At 36.4% G+C, this 22,079-nt stretch overlaps 1 protein-coding gene across 5 annotated transcripts in view; it reads right to left on the bottom strand.

The window, feature by feature from the left end:
• Positions 1–22,079, bottom strand: part of CCDC171 (coiled-coil domain containing 171) — a 549,802-nt gene that overhangs the window by 386,962 nt on the left and 140,761 nt on the right. For all 5 annotated transcript variants that reach the window (XM_058301890.2, XM_058301891.2, XM_071216746.1 and 2 more), the window contains one exon: positions 4,071–4,163. In XM_058301890.2, the coding sequence (XP_058157873.1) occupies positions 4,071–4,163 (93 nt within the window). The remainder of the gene's footprint in view (positions 1–4,070; positions 4,164–22,079) is intronic.

Raw genomic sequence — 22,079 nt, 5'->3', positions numbered from 1 at the left:
CTTAAAAATGTATGCAAAAAATAAATTACAATATTATTCATTTTACCTGACTAGCAAAGGGGTCCATAGAACAAAAAGGTTAAGAACCCCTGCTTTACAGTGAACCTCTAAACTGAACCTCAAATTCAACATGTCCAAAACTTACCATCTTTTCCCCTGAGACCCCGAAGTTTGGCAGTTTCCAAATCTGCCCATTTTCACACAAGCTACAAACCTTAGTATTATGTTCTATTACCTCTTCCACACATACATGCACAAATTTCTATCATTATGGATTCTACAATAGATTTTCAGTTTGCTCCTTTTATTATTTTACTGTTGTAACAAATTACTACAAACTAGTGGTTTAAAACAATACAGATTAATTATCTTACAGTTCTGGAGGTCAGAAGTCTGAAATGGGTCTTAAGGAGCTAAAAACAAGGTGTCATCAGCAGGGCTGTGTTCCTTCTGGAGGCTCTAGAGGACAATCTGTTCCTTGCCTTTTCTAGCTTCTAAAGGTTGCCTGGACTCCATGATTTGTGGCTGCATCACTTCAACCTCTGCTTCCATCATCACAACTCCACCTCTCACCCACCCTCCTTCCTCCTTGAAGGAACCCTTATGATTACTTTGGTACCATGCAGATAGGCCAGGATAATCTTCCCATCTAAAAATCCTTAACTTAATCACATCTGCAAAAAAGTTCCCTATGCATGTGTGATGGTTTGAAGCTGAAAGTACGCCAGAAAAAAACATTTTATGAAACCTAATCCATTCCTATGTGTGTGAACCCATTGCAAATAGGACCTTTTGGTGAGGTAACTTCAGTTAAGGTGTAGCCACATCAATCAGGATAGGCCTTAATCCTATTATTGGAATTGGTTTAAGCAGATGAAAACCAGATATAGAAAGAAAAAGCCAGAGGGAGCAGCCAGAAGCTGAACATCAACAGAACCCAGAAGAGAAAGGAGAGACCAGGAGATGCCATCATTTGCCTTGCAATATAACAAGTTAAGGACCAAGGAGTGCCGGCAGTCAGCCCCGGAATACCACAGTCTTCAAGAAGAAAACATTGCCTTGATGGCAATTTGATTTAGAGTTTTTCCTAGCCTCAAACTACGAGCAAATAAATTCCCATTTCATGGTATTTGCTTGAGCAGTCTAGGAAACTAAAACAACAATATATTCACAGATTCTGAAGATAATGTGGATTTCTCCGGGGAGCCATTATTCTGATTACCACACCCCTCCCTTCCATGACTGTGATTATTGCCTAATTCAGGTTTGCATCTTCTCATCCAGCCTCCTATCTACACTATCTTTACTTTATTCACCAATATGTCACTAGATTTCATATCTGCAGTGGCTTTCCACTGCTTTCAAAATAAGTCTAATTTCCTTAGCAGGAAAAAACATCCCACCTTTTTAACATCTCAAGTCTTTCCTTTTGTCTACTACACCACACTACAGTGTTGCCCAAAATAACAAGCACCATTGTATGTAGCACTTTTACCCAAGCATTCCTCTTTGTTTAAAATACAGGACAGCAGAGAAATGGATGTGGCTCAAGTGAATGGGCTACCATCTACCATGTGGGAGGTCCCAGATTCGGTTCCCAGGGTCTCCTGGTGAAGGCAAGCTGGCCTGCACAGAGAGCTGATGCAACAAGATGATATAACAACAACAAAAAAGACGCACACAGGAAAGACAATGAGAGATACAACAAACTAGGGCGCTGAGGTGGCTTAAGCAATTGAGTGCCTCTCTCCCACATCAGAAGGTCCCAGGATTAGTTCCCCCGAGCTTAAAAAAAGAGAAGATAAGAAGACAAGCAGAGAAGAACATGCAGTGAATGGACATGCAGAGCAGACAGCGAGTGCAAGCAGCAACAGGGGAGGGAAATAAATAAATAAAAATTAATCTTAAAAAAAAATACAGGTCAGCAAACTTTTTCTGTAAAGGATCAGAGAGTAAATATTTTAGTCATTGCACGCCATAAGGACTCTGTCACAATAAGTAGTCATAGATAATATACAAATGAACAGGAATAGCTACGTTCCAATAAAATTTTATTTACAAAATAAGCACTGATCAGACTGAGCCTACAGATTGAAAAGAATGCTCTGCCCTTAGAAATTCTTCTTCACTGTCCAAGACCTAACAAAGAGGACACTTTCTTTAGGATGTCTTTCCTTATTTTCCAGCTCAGATTTAATTCTTTTCTTTATTATGCTCCCATAGTATTTCAGTATTTTGTATTTCTAGCTATACATCTGTATATCTATATATCCATCTAGGATATATAATGTCTCTAATAATGGAATGTAAGCTCCAAAAAAGACCTCATTTACCTTTTTGCTTTCAGCTCTTAATATGTTGATAGGCAATATATACAGGATAAACACTTAAATGAAAATGCCTATTTTTAAAATTTTCACAAAAAGAAATTCATTTCATGAGTGTTGATTAAAAGAGCACTCTAACCAACAAACTTTTTCTGTAAAGAGTCAGATGACAAATATTTCAAGCTTCACAGGCCATAAGATCTCTATCACAAGTACCACTGTACTCTACCACTGAAGGACACAAGCAGGCACAGACAAAACAAAGCTTTACAAGAACAGGCAGTAGGTGAGATTTTGGCCCATGCCCATAGTGTACAAACCCCTTCTCTAATGTAATGAACACTATCCTGGATTATATTCTTACAGTAAATACAATAATGAATGTCAGGGGAAGCAGACTTAGCCCAGTGGATAGGGCATCCGTCTACCACATGGGAGGTCTGCAGTTCAAACCCCGGGCCTCCTTGATCCATGTGGAGCTGGCCCATGCACAGTGCTGATGCACGCAAGGAGTACCATGCCACGCAGGGGTGTCCCCGTGTAGGGGAGCCCCACACACAAGAAGTGCGCCCCGTAAGGAGAGCTACCCAGCGTGAAAGAAAGTACAGCCTGCCCAGGAATGGGGCCGCACACACAGAGAGCTGACACAACAAGATGATGCAACCAAAAGAAACACAGATTCCCATGCCGCTGACAACAGAAGCAGACAAAGAAGAACACGCAGCAAATAGACACAGAGAACAGACAACTGGGGTGGGGGGGAAGGGGAGAAAAAAATAAATCTTTAAAAAAAAAATAATGAATGTCATATCAATATATTGTTTGTTCTAAATGCCCACCTATCTCTTTTCACAAGCTTTTCATGCTACTTTACTGGAATTGTAGTTCGTGCTGGGGTTTAAGATATATCTAGGGGATTTGAATCTCTGGACTGATAATATGATAGCCAGGCCCTGAGCCTCAACAGACTTCAGCTCCTACACTCTGATTTATTGGACTTACCCCACTCAGCTAACATGGAGTTGAAGAATGTCAACACCACACCATGGAGCCTAGAGTGCCTACAACTGAAAGCAGGAGGATTGCATCCAGTATCCATGTGGAATCTAAGCCCCCTCTTGACATAGATGTGGAATGGACACAACCAAGCCAACGTCCACAGGAAGGAGGAATACAGTAAGGATTACAGTGGACTTAATGATATTCTATTCATGAACTATTGTGGTTAATAATCGAGAAAATGTGGCATTGGTGTGGAAAAAGTGGCCATGGTGGCTGCTGGGTGCGGGGAATGGGAGGAAGAGATGAGATGTGGAGGCATTTTCAGGACTTGGAGATGTCCTGAGTGGTGCTGCAGGGACAATTGCTGGACATTGTATGTCCTCCCATGGCCCACTGGATGGAACGTGGGAGAGTGTGGGCTATGGTGTGGACCACAGGCCATGGCGTGCAGCGATGCCCAGAGATGTACTCACCAGATGCAATGGATATGTCATGATGATGGGGGAGAGTGTTACTGTGGGGGGAGTGGTGGGGTGGGGGCAGTGGGGGTGAATGGGGACCTCATATTTTTTTAATGTAATATATTTTTAGAAAAATGAAAAAATAAAATTTAAAAATAAATAAATAAATAAATAGATAAATAAATGCCCACCTCAGTTTTCTGAACATAGTGCTGCTTTCCCTAGCTGATGTAATATAAGTTAAGAAAATTCATGCAAAAATATTTTGTTTACATTTTACCTGGATAATTTCAGAGTTAAATTTCGATTCTAAATGTGCTGCTCTTTCTGCTTCAATATTGTCTTCTAATTTCCTCACTCTCAGAGTCGTTGCCTAAAAAACAAATTAAAAAGTTTAAATTCATAAGCAATGGTAAAATGTATAAGGATCATTATATTCCAGAATTATAATAATTAACACTTTAGGTTACAATAGCCACATTTTTTTCTACTTTGCAGGTGTGGAACAGAGAAATCATGTTCAAAATAGATGCTCAGAGTGTGCTTGCTTATTTTTTTTTATCTTTTTTGCAGTATAATTTACACATAATAAACTACATGTATTTAAAGCATATAAAATGATATATATACACATCCATGACACCAATGCCACATTCAGGATAGGGAACATTTCCATCACCCTAAAAAGGTTCCCCATATCGCTTGGTAATTCCTTCCTCCAGCCCTTCACTACTCCACCCCATCCCCAAGTAACCTCCAATCTGCTTTTTGTCACTATATAACTAGTTTGTATTTTCTGACATTATATATAAATTGAATCATACAGTGTGTACTCGATTTTTGTCCAGCTTCTTTCACCCAGCATAATTTTTCTTATATGCATCCATGTGGTTGCATGTTTCAATTCACTACTTTGTTAGTGTTCTAGTGTACGGCTATACCACACCTGGTTTATCCATTTACCTACCAATGGATATCAGAGCTACAAATAAAGCTGTTATGAGCATTTGTGAACAAGTCTATGTACATGCCTACTTTCATTTCTCTGGGGTAAGAACAAAGGGTGGAATGCTTTAAGATACTGCCAAACTGTTTTCCAAAGGAACTACGCCAATTTGCATTTCTAACAGCAAAGTATGGAAGTTCTAAATTTTCTACGACCCTTGGTATAGTCAATTTATTTTAATTTTAGACATTAAAATAAACGTGTAGTAGTATCTCACTTTAGTTTTAATTTGTATTTCCCTAATGATTAATGGTATTTATATCTTTTCATCTGCTTGTTTGCTATCTATATACCTTCTTTAATGAAGAGCCACTGAAATATTTTCCCCATTTTTAGTTGTTTTTTATTGTGTTTTGAGTTCATTATATAATGATACATGTTCTTAGATATATGATTTGCAAACATTTCCTCTCAGTTTACATCTTGTCGTTTCTATTAGTACTATAATATTATTATGTTATCTTTTAATAGATAATATACCTATTACAGTTTTCCATTTTGATGAAGTTCAATTTTTCAGGCAAGGGGGTAAATCCAATCCCTAGTATTCCATTTTGGCCAGAAGCAGAAAAGCTTTATTTTTTATGCCATTTTTTGTTGAGAAAATGCAACCCTAGGTAGCACTAGATTTCTAGTTCCAAGAAGAAAGTGGTCATGACCAAAAGTCTCCCAGGGGCAGGGCAAGTAAGGTTTTCGGAGAACTCATCTAAACATATCTCAAGACAACAGTAGCAAAGAAAACTCATGCTTAGAGTCCTATTAAATACAGATAGTAGCACTAGTAATAGTAATAGAGAAAGGCATTACTAATTTGAATTTTCCTTCCAAGACAAAATGTGAGTAACAAATAAGTTACTATTCCTTATATTTATTCAACTATTTAGTCTAAGCTGTAGGCCTTTTTAAATGCTGTACTTGATCAATTTGATTTTTCTTCTTTTGTCCCACCACTTATTTTATCTACAGACAAATGGAAAAGACTGGATAATTCACAAATCAGTCAAGGATTCCACAAATAATAATTAAAGCATCACACTTTTCTGTAGGCAAAACATAGTCCTGTAAGGTCTGTTATAGAGCACTGCATAAACACAAGCTTCCCTTCTTTTCTAGAGCCCTCCTGTTGACACCACTTGCTACTGATAAGCTTTCACAGTCAATAAGCACTTCTGGAAACTTAATCACTCTGTGTTTCACACACACACAAAGCTCACAAAATATTTTTAAACTGAACTATTTACTTTATTTAGCTTTTGTAACCCTATCGATAGTATTTCTTAATGCATTATAACACTAGAAGAGAGAATTTTTTTCCAGAGTGCAGATAAAGCAGTGCATCCAAATACGACCCTTTGGGTCTAAAGATAATATAAACCCAAAACAAATAGTATTTTAAATTGGTAAAGTACAATTTCTTTGAAAATAAAATCTGACTTTTTATACTATAAAAGGCCAACTAAAGTACTATGAAATAACACACATTCCATTAAAAAACTAGTAAATATTCATAGTTTACTCTATACACTCAAGACATTCCAAAACAACTAAAAATGAAGAAATTTGGATACTTGCCAATATTAAGGAATTAGTATTATTATTAGGTGTGATAATGATTGGTATTTTAAAAAAACATCATTTAAAAAAACAAACTGAAGTGTTTATGGATGAAATGATATGATGCCTGGGTTTGATTTTAAATTATCCAACTGAAGGAGGGGAGGGAGAATGGAAGGGAAAGCAGGATTCATTAAATGACTGGCAATAAATTAATAATTATTGAAGGTGAGTAATAAGCACAAGGGGATTCATTACAGTATTCTCTATACATTTGTGTACATTTGGAAATTTCTATATTAAACAACTTTTTAAAACACCAACAAGGGAAGGGGATGTGGCTCAACTGATAAGAGCTTCCGCCTACCATATGGGAGGACCTGGGTTCGATCCCTGGGCCTCCTGGTGAAAAAGAAGAAGAGAAAGCATGCCTGCAAGGTAACCTGAGCGCCCATACGGTAAGCCAGTGCCCGCATGGTGAGCCAGTGCCCTGTGCAAGTGAGTCACGCAGCAAAATGATGATGCATCAAAAGAGAGACAAGGGGAGAGTCAAGGTGAGGTGTGCAGAAACCAAAAACTGAGGTGGTGCAATTGACAGGGAACCTCTCTCTCCATCAGAGGTCTCCAGGATTGAACCCCGGTGAATCCTAGAAGAGAGAAATGAGAAGAGAAAACAACACAGACAGCAAAAACAGCAGGGTGGGAGGAGGGGAAGGGGAGAAAAAAAATAAATAAAATCTTAAAAAAAATAAAAAATAAAAAAATAAAGATATTAGGGTTAATTGGGAAGCTTGGTGTTGGAATTATTATTTAGCCAATTAAAAATATATTTTGACAACAATTAAAGGTTACTAGGGGTTTGGAGTTAATCCATTCATACCTAAACAGAAAAGGTAAATGGGGAGAGGGGAGTTTAAATCAATCAATTCCTATTTTGTTGTCATACTAAGATAAATTTTTTTAAAATTCCCTTCATACTCACTTCTTTTCCGCCCTTATAAAAACATATTTCGGGAAGCGGACTTGGCCCAGTGGTTAGGGTGTCCGTCTACCACATGGGAGGTCCGCGGTTCAAACCCCAGGCCTCCTTGACCCGTGTGGAGCTGGCCCATGCGTAGTGCTCATGCACACAAGGAGTGCTGTGCCACCCAGGGGTGTCCCCCGCGTAGGGAAACCCCACGCGCAAGGAGTGCGCCCCGTAAGGCGAGCCATCCGGCGCGAAAGAAAGTGCAGCCTGCCCAGGAATGGTGCCACACACACGGAGAGCTGACACAACAAGATGACGCAACCAAAAGAAACACAGATTCCCGTGCTGCTGACAACAACAGAAGCGGACAAAGAAGAACACACAGCAATAGACACAGAGAACAGACAACTGGGGTGGGAGGGGGGAAGGAAAGAGAAATAAATAAAAAATAAATAAATCTTTATTAGCTATAATACAAAAAGGCAATTTCACCATCATAAGAGTGTGAGGAATATAGGAATAAAGCCAAACAATTTTCTTTAATAAAGTACTTCCCAAAAAGTTAACATGCACTTTGACTAAGAGAAGGCTAAGGTGTATTGCATTTACCAAACTTACTTACCCATCAAACCCTTCTTTAATAAATCAGCTGAAGATACTAGAGTTACACAAAACACATTTTGGGAAATGCTGATAAACATAGGGTCCATAGACCTCCAAATATGTGATAACCTAAGTTGACTTTAACTTCATTTGATTGTGAATGTTCTTTATTCCATTAATTTATGTATTATTTGTAAATTATTGCTTTCTTTTTCTATTTTTATTCTGATAAACTAAGCTGGGAGACTAGAACTAATTTAGGACTTAATTACCCACTCCTTAGAGCTTTCAACTTTATATACTATACTAATATTAACTATAACTAACAGTGGTTTGTATTTAATTGGGGATTAATTTTGAACACCAAGTTCATCTGAAAGAGAGCATATATCTCAGTTTATTCAGCACTACTGGTCAGATATATAGAAATCTATGTAATTAGCTAAGGGATCGAAAACGTAATAAAGATGGAGTTGTTTTTATTAATGGTTTGCCCTCATTGAAGAGTCCTGGCAAGTAGAGGACCGAAGTACAAAATATTAATTAATTAAACCCCACTAGATAATTTTTGTTCTAGATAATTTGATTTGGCTGCTTTCAGTAACAAGTATTTTAAAAAGAAAATTCCATTTTGCATGACATGACATTAAATAGTAGGAATTTTATGATCCTTCCATGCAAAGACAAGTAAGTTTGAAATATCCAAATCAGTAATTCTGTTTCTCATAAAGATACAGCAAACCTACATTTTTTTCCTTCAAACAATATTTGCTGAAAAAGCATTCCCAGTTTTCTGGCAACTACATGTGTTATGAAAGAAATATTTTTCATTAGTTTTCTTTTTTTTTTTTTAATACCCTCCCCTCTTGTGCCTTTTTTTTTTTTTTGCATGCTGTCTGCTCTCCGTGTCCATTCACTGTGCATTCTTCTGTGTCTGTATTTATTTCCCCTCACTCCCTGTGGCTTGCTTGCTATCTGTTCTCTGTGTCCATTCACTGCACGCTCTTCTGTTTTTTTTGCTTGTCTCCCTTTTTAGTCGCATCACCTTGCTGAGTCGGCTCTCCGCGGTGCATGCAGGCCAGGCGGCGTGCCTGCCTTCACAAGGAGGCCCCAGGACGCAAACCCAGGGCCTCCCATATGGTAGACGAGAGCCCAACTGATTTGAGTCACAGCCGCTTCCTCCCATTTTCTTTTGATATCACCAAAAGCCCTTATTTCAGATTTCAGATTACAAATATAACAGCCAAAAAAAAAAAGAGGCAGATGAACATTTCTGGTATTATTTTATTGGAAATACAGCATCAGTAACACAAAGGTTCAAACAATCCATGTTCTTATTGAAATTATAAAGACAACAGGAAACTGGATGTGGTGGATGTGGCTCAAGAGATTGAGCTCCCACCTATCACATGGGAGGCCCTGTGTTTGGTTCCCTGTACCTCCTGGAGAAGTCGAGCAAGACAGCAACCTGGGTCGGCATGGCAACGTGATACAACAAGATGACACAACAAGGAGCACAAAGAGGAAAGACAATGAGAGACACAACAAAGCAGGGAACTCAGGTGGCTCAAGTGTTCCACATGATCCCATGTTCCGTTCCAGGTGCCTCCTAAAGAGAAGACAAGCAGATACAGAAAGCACACAGCAAACGGACACAGAGAGCAGACAGCGAGCACAAACAACAAGGGGGGAGGGAGAATAGACAAGTAAAGTAAATCTTTAAAAAATAAAGGCAACAGACAATGATAAAAAATACCAGGATATACATATGAATGATAAATAAATTCAAAACAATGGCTACACTGCTGGAGACAGAAGTGGAGAGAGAAAAGCAATAATGTAAGAAAGCAAAGAGGGATTCATTTGTTTTATTTAATTCCCTAAACTGAATGGTGGGTTCTCAACAGTTCGCAGTATTATTCTCTATATTATTTTGTATATCTTAAATGTTGCATAATAAAATTCTTAAAAAATAAAATAAATCCTCAAGGAATAGTAAGAAAACGTCCCCAGATTCTTTATTTTAACCACAGTAATGAAGTACAACACACATTCACATTAACTCAAAAGCATATATTAAGCTCCAAATATATTCAATGTATTCACATTAAGACCTCTGAAGAGACAAAAACAAATCTAAACAATATTCTCTCTTCAAGGAGCTTATAGTCTAGGAAGAAAGATAATACTATATAAAGCCATAATACACAATTTGGTTAAAAGCCCTTTGAAGATCTGATGAAAGTTTAGATATTTTTAGAAATCAAAGCACAAATATATACACAAAATATTTTACTTATAATTTCAGGGAATTTGCTAGCCAAAACCCATCCAAGAACCTTAAGCTAAAACTCTCTGTAATGTCCATCAGCTGATGAATGGGTAAACAAAATGTGGTATTATCTATACAATGGAATATTATTTAGCCATAAGAAGGAATAAAGTATTGATACATGCTACAACATAAATGAACCCTGAAAACATTATGCTAAATAAAAGAAGGCAAATACATAACACAATACATTGTATGATTTCATTTATGTAAAATGACAGAACAGCTATAGAAAGTACATTAGTGGTTGCCAGGGGTCAGGAGTAAGAGGAACTAGGAAATGACTGTTAACGGGTATGAGATTTCTTAGTGATGTGACAAAAATGTTCTGGAATTAGATAGTGGTGATGGTTGCATGCCTTTGTTAATATACTAAAAACTACTTAATTGTACACTTTAAAATAGTGAATTGTATGTTATGTGAATTATATCTCAGTACCAAAAAAAAAAAAAAAATCCCTGAGTGGAAGAACCAAAGACCGTATCAAAGAAATTACAACCATCTAAATCAAGTTTCTGATTCCTATCCTTGGACAAAAGTCCCATCTAAATGCTGACTTTGAATCCTTTGAACAAGGAACTCTTGGAACTGGAAGTGTGAAGTAAGGTGCATACTATAGCAGATAAATTCTTATGTTTAGACTACAAAACTAAAATATGAACATTACCCTGAATAGGCCTCAACTAGTAAAAAAATTTTTTTTAATTTTACACTCTGCAGAATAATATTGCCTGCCCTTTTTTAAAGTTTATAAGTCAGAACAGGTTCCCTTAGCCACAAGGCAAAAGTCCATAGTCACTAAGGACAAAGCACCAGAATAAGTAAAAAGTTATAAAAGGGCAGATAGATGAAAGAAAACAGTCTCTCAATGTTAAAATATTTTTTTCAGAGTCCAAAAATCATATATGTAAATTTTTCTATCAAAATGGCATTCAGAGTTAATGAAAATACAGAATATTTAGTGATTTATGATAAAAGAATAAACAATTCAAATCTTCTTTCCACTGTATTTGTTATATCATTATTTAATTATCTTGTTTTCACTAAAAATGTCAAGAAGAGGTTCTGTTTTCTCTGCGTAAATCAAAACCAAAAGTGTTGAAATAAAAAACCAGATATCACACCTTTATTTATACACCTTCCCGTATTTTGAATGAAATATCCAAGAGAAAACAAAAATCTATAAGCTGTTTTTTTATTATTAAAACTCCCAATCAGTAAAGACAGCAAAAAAATCTGTAAATCGTAACTCCTTCCAAGATCGGTCTTTGCTTGAAAACATAATTCATTTAAAATCCTCCTAGCAAAAAATTTTTTTCAACTTCCAGCCCAGTGAGTTAATTCTTATATCCAGCAGAGGGTGCTAAAGGAACATCAACATGCTGTTCCAAAAATTTTTGTTCCAAAATATTGCCTAAGAGAACTGGTACATTTATATATTCATTGGTATTCTAACCTAATATAATCAAGAAAGCCTGGGTACAAATCATAACAGAATTCAGATTAAAATTACAAAATCCAACATGAATTCACATATATCACAAGTAAATTTAACTACATACAGCTTTGTCTATAATTTAAGTGTTACACTTTACTATCTCTGTTCCCTCACAGTGTGAACAACTTGAGTTCTTTATATAACACAAAACAGTCACAAAGTAGCTCATTGACATGTACTTTCCAACTGCCAAAAGGTTTTATTTTCGTATACTACAAATTCATCTTTACTCTTTTTTTAAATTTTCTGGCATATATCTTATAAGCCCAATTAGGAAATCTACTTCATTTAAGAAAATTAAATTTTCAGTCTTTGGAAAAGGTACTACAGAGAAGGATGCCACCTATCCAACCCTTCAGTGCATGTTACTTTATCATAACACCAGGCACAAGTGTTCAGCACAACTAACCAAACATACACAGATGTTCTCCATAAAACATTTGCTCCTACAGCTTCCATGGGCTTATTTCAATGTTTCTCAAAAATTCTGAATACCTGTGTACAATGAATTTGCTGGAAGACTAGATAAAAAATAGTCCATTTTCCCCTCTTCAAATAGAATACACCCAGCTCAGAGGATAGACTTGAACATGGAGGAATCAGTCAAGCAGAAAAACTTTATTATACAAAAGTCAGCCCATAAAATGTTAAGAAAATAGGGGGTATACCAAATGTATGATATAGATAATAGTAATATCATGATAATCTTTCATAATCTGTAAAAAATGTTCCACATTTGTTAAGGTGTTGGTAGAGCAGTGTCGTATGGGAATTGTGCATATTATGATGATCGTTTTGTAAATTCACAACTTCTCTAATAAATAAATAAATAAAAACAGGGGAGGATTTATCACATAAGTACACATTAGTTAGGAATTTCTCATAGTATGTTATGTAACACTGTTTCCTAAACAGATGTACAAAGTTCACCCCAAAAAGAAAACACTGGTCAACAACTTAAGGAAACAGAGAATGAATGGTTGGTTTCTTTATATAACTATTTTTCCATATTTTATCACTTGATAATTCCCATTAATGGACACTTTGACAAGTAATCAAGTAGCCAATACGGCAATAATCCACCTTCAAAAAATGATTCTAGGGAAGCAGGTGTGGCTCAAGCAATTGGGTTCCCATCTACCATATAGGAGGTCCAGGTTTCGATACCCAGGGTCTCCTGGTGAAGGCAAGCTGGCCCATACAGAGTGCTGGCCTGTGTGGAGTGCTGCCCTGTGCAGAAGCGCTGCCCCAAGTGGAGGGCCGGCGCAGCAAGATGACGCAACAAAAAGAGACACAGAGAAGAGACAACAGGAGACACAACAGACCAGGGAGCTGAGGTGGTGCAAAAGAATGATCGCCTCTCTCCCACTCCAGAAGGTCTGAGGATAGGTTCCCAGAGCTGCCTAATGAGAATACAAGCAGACACAGAACACATAGCAAATGGACACAGAGAGCTGACAATGGAGGGAGGAGGAAGAAATTTTAAAAATCTTTTTTAAAAAATTATTCTAAAGAACTGAATGATCCCAAAAGTCATACTAAATTATCACAGTGATTAATTCTGATTAGCTTCAATGGTATGCATATTTAGTTTTGTCTGGTTTTAAATAATATGTATTGTTAAAAGTTAATGACATTTATTCCTTACCTATGTGGAGAAAAAAACTTAGTTACTATATTTTGTGGCCTTAAACTGAAGATCTCAAAGCATTTTTATTACCAAAAGAAAACTTTTTTTGAAGAGTCAAAAGTCATCAAGTATTTGAAAAGTATTTGAAAAACAGACACCATAATATAACACCACTTAATCAAAGAAATACATTTACAGGTCATAACTAAGAACAATCTATAAGTCCTTTACTATTATCATCCTTGTTCTAATTAAAGAATTAGTCTGACCTGTGATGTCAACTCTTGTTTTTAGACACTTTTATATTGTTATGTGCCACTTCTATAGAAAAGAATGTACATTTTTATTAAGGATGCTGGTAATATAAACCCTCTTGAAGAATACTAACATTCTACAGTTTTCAAAGAGGTTTTATATTTTGGTTCTCATTTGACTTTTATAACATGGTATATGTTACACAACATGCCTACATAATATAGTATATAATACCTTAATCTAATTATCTTAATAAAGCATTCTGGTTTGAAGTTTATAGGTTTTGGTTTTCTAAGTAGCTCTCTTACTTTCCCATGTATCCAGCACAGAATATGGCAGGGGGGGGGACTAATCAGAATCAAAATTAATACTCTTTGTGACTGAGAAAGAACACATGGGAAATGCTATATAAAAGTGAATACTGCCTCCTGCTCCGGGAACTCCAAATCATTAAATTCTATCACTCAAAGAAAATCAAATTTGTTAAATTTATTTTCAATTGAGGTAAGTAAATGCTATATATTTTTTTAAAAACTTTAAAGATTATTAAAAGCGAATGAAAGGCTTAAACCTTTTCATGATAAGCTCATTGACATTTATTTTACTATATATATTGGCAAACTTAAAGGAGAATGAAACATTTAAGGAGTACCTATTACATGCCAGGTCACATGCTAGGTCCTTAATCATTATTCAAAGACCATGGGGATGCCAACACATCCATAAGCATTTCCATTATAAATAACCAAAAAGAGACTTGGGTTGAAGATAAAAACTGATTTGTCTCTAAGTGACATCTTTGCATTTCTCTGCTATGAATTACAATTTATTTTAACTATTTTAAGGGCAAAACTATATTTGTTTTCCAGAATACTCCAGATTACATAAACAGCTCACTAAAATTATATAGTTCTTTCAAGGAATAGCCAAGTGTGCAAATATTAAGAGCACTATGTGCCAGTCATCTTGACCATAGTTAACCATAATACTGAGGGATAGAACCTCAAAGTAAAAGGCACTGAGGATGATGACAAGAATCAGAGCCTTAACAGTTTCAGGACAGACATATGAATACAGTGGCATGACTACAGGAATAAACTGGAGAGTATGGTAATTTTTTTTATTCCTCAAGGAATGAATAATGAAGTATATATCACAGATTATAAAATAGTTTAATAAAAAAGATTTTATTACTTTTGGTGTAATAGAAGAAACCACAAATAATAAAAATGGGAAATTTTAAGAAGGGAATTCATAGGACATGAATACTTATTAGCATGGTATAAATTAGGTTTTTCTTTAATCATCTTTACCTTTCCCAGCAACAAAAACTGCAGTACTGAACAAAGTTTTCAATGGACTTCAAATTTTTAAATGAATTATAAACTTAAAATACTGTATTTATTTGGTATTTTTTTCTTTATTTCTCTCCTCTCCCTCCCTCCCCCACACCAGTTGTCTGCTCTCTCTGTCCCTTCACTGTGTGTTCTTCTGTGACCGCTTCTACCCTTATCAGCGGCACCGGGAATCTGTGTTTCTTTTTGTTGTGTCATCTTGCTGCGTCAGCTCTCCGCGTGTGCAGCTCCATTCTTGGGCACGCTGCACTTTCTTTCGTGCTAGGCGGCTCTCCTTATGGGGCTCACTCCTTGCATGTCAGGCTCCCCTACACAGGGGACACCCCTGCGTGGTGTGGCACTCCTTGTGCACATCAGCACTGAGCATGGGCCAGCTCCACACGGGTCAAGGAGGCCCAGATTTGAACCGCGGACCTCCCATGTGGTAGGCGGATGCCCTATCTATTGGGTCAAGACCGCTTCCCAAAATACTGTATTTAAATTAATAATATTTATAAGTAGCACCATATATTTCAGGTGACTTCATTATTTACCTACTTTACATTTCATAATCAACACAAACGGACGTTTAAAATTGGCTCCTTCAAATCTATGATGGCTATAAAAAGATTAATCATACGAAGTTGCCTTCATGGACAACTATATTTTATTTTCCTTTTTCACTTGAGTTAGTATCCAGCTAAAGAAAAGGCTACACTTTACTCTTTTTTATATTACTATTATAAAGAATATGACTGACAGAAACAATTCAGAATTTATTTGCAAAGACTGTTTTCTCTCCACCTTAATCTCTACAGGATTCTTTGGTTCTCTCAGAATTAGGTTTGCATCTTCTTTTTTCTGTTTTCTTATTGAGTTAAGCTTATTTCCCATGATAATAAACTCCCTTAGTTGTAAAGAGTTTTATGAAAGCCATGGATATTTCTTTTTCAAGTTTACTTTTCCCTTGGTTCTGTGGTATCCAGTATCACATTTACAAAATTGGATTGGGTATTGTTGTTGTTTTTTAATCTAAGTCACCATTGATCTATGCTGAAATGATTAAGCCACGCAATGGCATATAGCTTGTCAAATTAAAAAATATATATGGCCTAAGCACATAAAGAAATCATCTTTTCATGAAATACAATTGTTAAAAACACACACTAAAATTTAAAACATAGCTAAATGTCTATATTTGCTTTTGTCTGATATTACTAATATCAAATAATGTGCTATATTAAATATTCTGCAATCTCCCTCTTTATTACTATTCCATCTTAGCTTGATCATTTAAAAGTAAACCAGTGACAATTATTTAAGTACCTAGAACTAGTGACAATTATTTAAGTACCTAGAACTAGTGATAGCTAATGCCTCCATAATCAAATGTAAAACTAGCATAAGATGCTTTCTAGAAATTTAACTTCTATTCATTATGTCAACATCTGGTCAGTCAGAACAAAATATATTTTTTACATATTTGTTTACATTTAAAAGCTTAGATATAAAGCTTTTAAAGGTGCTAAATATGAAGAATCATAGATAAGTAAGAAGACTACCAATCCATTTGTAAAGTTCTTAGAATAAGAGAACAATCTTCAAAGTTTCAAATTCTCCAAGAGCAGAGATTTAGTATTGTCAAAAACAATTAAAGGATGTGAGGGTGATCTGGCTGCGACACCTGTCACCCCATTGATCGCCAGAGAAGATTCAGTTGATCTGGCTGGGCAGGCGGGTGTCCCCTTCCTCCCTCACTGTTCCATGTGCATCCCTCCCGAAGCTGCGCGCTCGGTCAAAGAGGATGACCTTCCCCGCTAGAGGAAGACCGTTCTTCGGTCCAGGGTATACAAATACTGTGCTCCCCTGCTAGAACCTCCAAACAAGCTCTCAAAAACAACTACAAAGCAGCTAAGAAAACCTGCAAAGTAAAACTAATCTAAAATAATTTTATAGTTTTAACATCAACCAAAAAAAAAATTGGGGCAATGAAGTATTTTATAAGAAAAACGATCAGTACTGAGTTATCCACAAATAAATCCTAAAATTTAGGCATTAGACATGATTATCACCTTCTCACCTGAGTCAAAATGGGCTTGCCAAGAATTCTATCAACAAAAAAGAAATCACTATTACCTAGTACTTCCTCATACCTATAATAGTAGTTAAAATATTTTTAAGAATGATTGGAGGGTTTTACAGCATTCAAAGTGATTTTTAAATGATTTTTTAAAATCTAAATATATTCAGGACTTTAATTCTACTATACACCTCTTTATAGGCCATCCATAAACCATATATTATTAAAAATGATGATGTAAAAAAAGATGAATACCTGCATTTATTGGCCTGAAAAAGATGTTCAGTCCAAGTGAAAATTTTTAAAATATTATCCAAACTACAATCATATTTTTAAATTTTTTTCTCTAACCTTTTAAGAAACTGGACTATTTGTGGCATATATGAAGTATGAGTAATTTTTGCCAAGTTCATACTTGCCAAGATAATGAACGATTTCTCCATATATTCCAAATGGATAGAACAAGCTCAAACGTACTATACCAAAAAATCCTGTTGAATTTTTTGGGTTAAATAGACTTTATTTTTAGAACAATTTTAGGTTTACAAAAAAATTAAGAAGCTTTTACAAAAGGTCCCCATATATATATATACATACCCGGCTTCCCCTACTATTGATTTCTTGTATTAGATGGAACATTTGCCACAATTAATGAACCAATACATTATTATTGACTGAAGTCCACAGTTTATACAGATTTCCTTTGTTTTACCTGTCTATTTCTGTTCCAGAATCCCATACATGACACCACATTATGCTGAGTCTTCATGGTTCCTTCGCCTACCCTTGGCTAGGACAGCTTCTCAAACTTTCTCCGTTATTTATAACCTTGAGGTTTTGAAGAGTACTGGTCAAGTATTTTTCAGAAGGCCCCTCTATTAGAATTTGTCTGGTATTTCTCTCATGGGAAGACTTTGGTCATAGGTTTTTGGAGGAAGACCACAGAGGTAAACTGCTATGTCCATCTATCATATCAAGGAATTATCAACATGATTTCTTCTATTGATTCTGACCTTGATCACCTGGCTGAGGAAGTGTGTTTGTCAGGTTTCTCCATAGTAAAGTTACTCTTTACATGCCACCCATCATCCCTTTCCATATAGTAATTTTTTTTACACTTTTTTATTAAAGTTAATAGATCACAAAGAACATTACATTAAAAAACAAAAAACATAAAAAACATGAGGTTCCCATATACCCCACTCTCCACCCCCCACCAAAACATTTTTGTAAATTGTATTTTTTTGAAGATATATACATCACAAAAAAATTGTTACATTGAAAAATATAAGAGGTTCCCGTATACCCCCCACCTCCCCACCCCACTCCTCCCACACCAACAACCTTCTCCATCATTGTGGCACACTCATCACACTCGGTGAACACATTTTGGAGCACTGCTGCACCACACAAATAATAGTTTACCCTGCAGTTCACACTCTCCCCCAGTACATTAAGTGAATTATGGCAGGATATATGAAGTCCAGTATCTGACCCTGCAATATCATTTAGGACAACCCAAAGTCCCAAAAATGCCCCCACATCACATCTCTTCTTCCCTCTCCCTGCGCTCAGCAACTACTGTGACCACTTTCTCCACCTCAATTACAATTTCTTCTATTACTAGTCAGAATAGTTTTACAGCAGAATATCAGTAAATTCACTCTAATCCATATTTTATTCCTCCATCCTGTGGACCCTGGGATGGTGATGTCCACTCCACCTCTAGATCAAGTGGGGGCTTAGATTCCACATGGATGATGGATGCAATTACTCTGCTTGCAGTTGTTGGCAATCTTGATTCCCTGGTGTGATGGTTGACCATCTTCACCTCCCTGTTAGCTGACCTGCATAAGTCCAATGAACCAGAGAGTAGGAGTCACAACTCTGCTGAGGCTCAGGGCCCAGCTAGCACATGGGCTGTCCAGAGATTCAAGTCCTCTGAGAATGCACCATCCCTAGCGCCAACCACAGGTTCAGTAAAAGTGACAGAAGAGGCCTGTGTAGGAAGGTCACATCTAAGTCCAGCTCCATCACACTCAGGAGCACAAATTCCAAAGTAGGGCCCTCTGACATGCCACAGAACTCCAAATCCATCTGCCATGATCATATACTCTGTGGGTCTCCGTAGCCTTCAGGAGAACCAGCACCTAGGGTTGTATCTACTTTGGCTCTCTTTGGGGTCCTGCTGAGACGTGCATAAGCGTGACCTCTCTGATGACCTCCTGACTCTTTTTGGAAGTCTCTTAGCCATACAAACTCATTTGTCTTTGCCATTTCCCCCTTTTATTCAAGGTCAAAAGGCAGTTTTTAACACATGATCCAACATGTAGGCTGAGATATTCTGCTGATCTGAGTTGACCCTTTTATTCAAGGTCTCTTTCTAGTTGCATCACCAGTTAGTGATCAGTAGCAATCCCTTGGCACCAGGGAGGCTCATCCCCAGGAGTCATGTCCCACACTGCGGGGGAGGTGATACATTTACGTGCTGAGTTTGGCTTAGAGAGTGGCCACATTTGAGAACATGGAGGCTCTCAGGAGGGAACACTTAGGCACCCTGCAGCTCTAGGCCTAGCTTATGTTTCAGACACACAGGCTCATAAGCATAGTCATCAGTATCAAGGGCTCATTATTGGACCATCCTTCCTTGTTGGTCTTTGCTGTCTCACTTGGGGGACATACAGTATTCTTGAAGGAAGTCACCAGGCACAGCCTTCAAGAGTGACTGCCTTCAAGAGTGAGGATTTATGATCCTCCACATTGAGAGTGGAATATCTAAATAAATTATCTGGAATTCTTCTGCAAGGGACCTTTTTTTTTTTCCAACAAGATTAGAACACTTCTGGTTTTAAAATTACAAAAGAAAGAACTTCCTGGCACCTTTTATTGAAAATAATCTACAAAACAATAAGGAAAATGAGAAAGAGAAACCAAATTCCATCTTAGATAAAACAGACATTCAAAACCCTAATCCATAAAATAAGAACACAGAAGAGAATTAGTGGAATATTATTCAGCCATAAAAAGAATGTAGTCTTGATACATGCAACAACGTGGATGAATTTTGAAGACATGATGGTAAGTGAATTAAGCCAGGCACAAAAGGACATTATCTCAGTTATATGAAATAATTTGAATTAGCAAACTCATACAGTCAGAATCTAGACTATAAGTTACCAGGCACACAGTAAGGATAGGGAATGGGAAGTTAAGGCTTAAAATGCACAAGGTCACTATTTGGAATGATAGAAATGTTTTAGAAATGGATGGTTGTGATGGTGGTACAACATTGTGAATGTAATCAAAACCACTGAAATATGTATCTGAATGTGATTAAAAGGAGAAATAATACATTGTTATATGATAACAGAATAAAAAAATTTTTTTTAATCCATGGAGGGGAGTAGATGTAGTTCAAGCAGTTAGGCTCCTGTTTCCCATAAACAAGGCCCCAGGTTCAATCCCTAGTATCTCCTACAAAAAAAAACAAACAACAAACAAACAAACAAACAAACTCCACCTCAGGGAAGCTGATATAGCTCAGTGGTTGAGCACTGGCTTCCCACATACGAGGTCCCAAGTTCAATTCCCAACCCCAGTACCTAAAAAAATTTTTTTAATAAATTAGAAATTCATGAAACGACATACACTACACAAACAGTGAACCCTAAGTTAAACCATGGAATAAGTTAATAGTACAATTATAAATATGGGCTACTATTAATTGTAACAAATGTTCCACACCAATGCAATGTGTTAATGATGGGGTGATATATGGGAAACCTGTATTTTATGCATGATTTTTCTGTAAACCCACAACTTCTCTAATAAAGGAAAAAAGAGAAAATAAGTAAACGAAAGCAGAGTAAGCAGAAACTGAGGTGTATGAAGAAGGAGGTATTGAGGAAAATGAGAATAAATACTGTATAAACCATATTACTCGGATTTGAAGGAATTGGGTACACAGGAAGCTGAGAGGGGAATGTGGGTTTAAAAACCCTCATATTTTTGGACAATTGATTTTCTACAAGGGTAACATGACAATTCAGTAGGGGAAAAATAGTTTTTTCAACAAATGGTGCTATGACAACTAAATAGCCACATGCAAAAGAATGAAGTTGGAACTATACCTCACACCATATAAAAAGTTACACCAAAATGAATCAAAGACCTAAATGTAAGGGTTAAAACTATAAAACTCTTAAAACAAAGTAGTAAATTTTCAAGACTTTGGATTGAGCAAGCATTCTTAAATAAGACACCAGAAAGGCAAGCAACAAAAGAAAAAATAGATTGAACTGGACCTCACCAAATTTAAAGCTTTTATGTTTCAAAGAATACCGTCAAGAAAGTGGAAAAACAACTCACAGAATGTTTTTGCAAATCACTAATCTGATAAGAAAAACTTGTATCTAGAATACATAATGAACTCTTACAATTAAAAACAAATAACCCAATTAAAACCATGAGCAATAAATCTGGGTAGGTATTTCTCCAAAGAAGATATACAAATGACCACTAAGCACATGAAAAGATGCTCAACATCATTAGTCATCAGGGAAATGTAAATACATCAAAACAGCATTGAAATACGGCTTCACATCTACCAGGATGGCTATAATCAAAAAGAAGGGAAATAAATAATAAGTGTTGGGGAGATATAGAGAAACTGGAACTCTCATACATGGCTGGTGGGAATGAAAATGGTGGAGCCACTATGAAAATAGTCTAGCAATTTCCACCAAAAAGTTAAGTATAGAGTTATCATATGATCTAGTTATTCTACTTCTAGGTATATAGTCAAAATAATTGAAAACATATGTCCACGCAAAAATATGTACATGAATGTTCATAACATTTTTCCTAACAGCCCAAAAGTGGAAAGAAATCAAAAGTCCATTAACTGATGGATGAATAAACAAAAGGCAATATATCTATATGTAGTTACCTGACTAAAAAATGTTCCCCCAAAAATATCAGGTCTAATCCAAAGAAACTGTAAATATTACATTATTTTTTTAGAGAGTTA

Source organism: Dasypus novemcinctus, chromosome 8 (genome assembly GCF_030445035.2).
Source record: "Dasypus novemcinctus isolate mDasNov1 chromosome 8, mDasNov1.1.hap2, whole genome shotgun sequence".
In the NCBI taxonomy this organism is placed as follows: Eukaryota; Metazoa; Chordata; class Mammalia; order Cingulata; family Dasypodidae; genus Dasypus; species Dasypus novemcinctus.
This window is presented reverse-complemented; position numbering and strand designations above follow the sequence as displayed.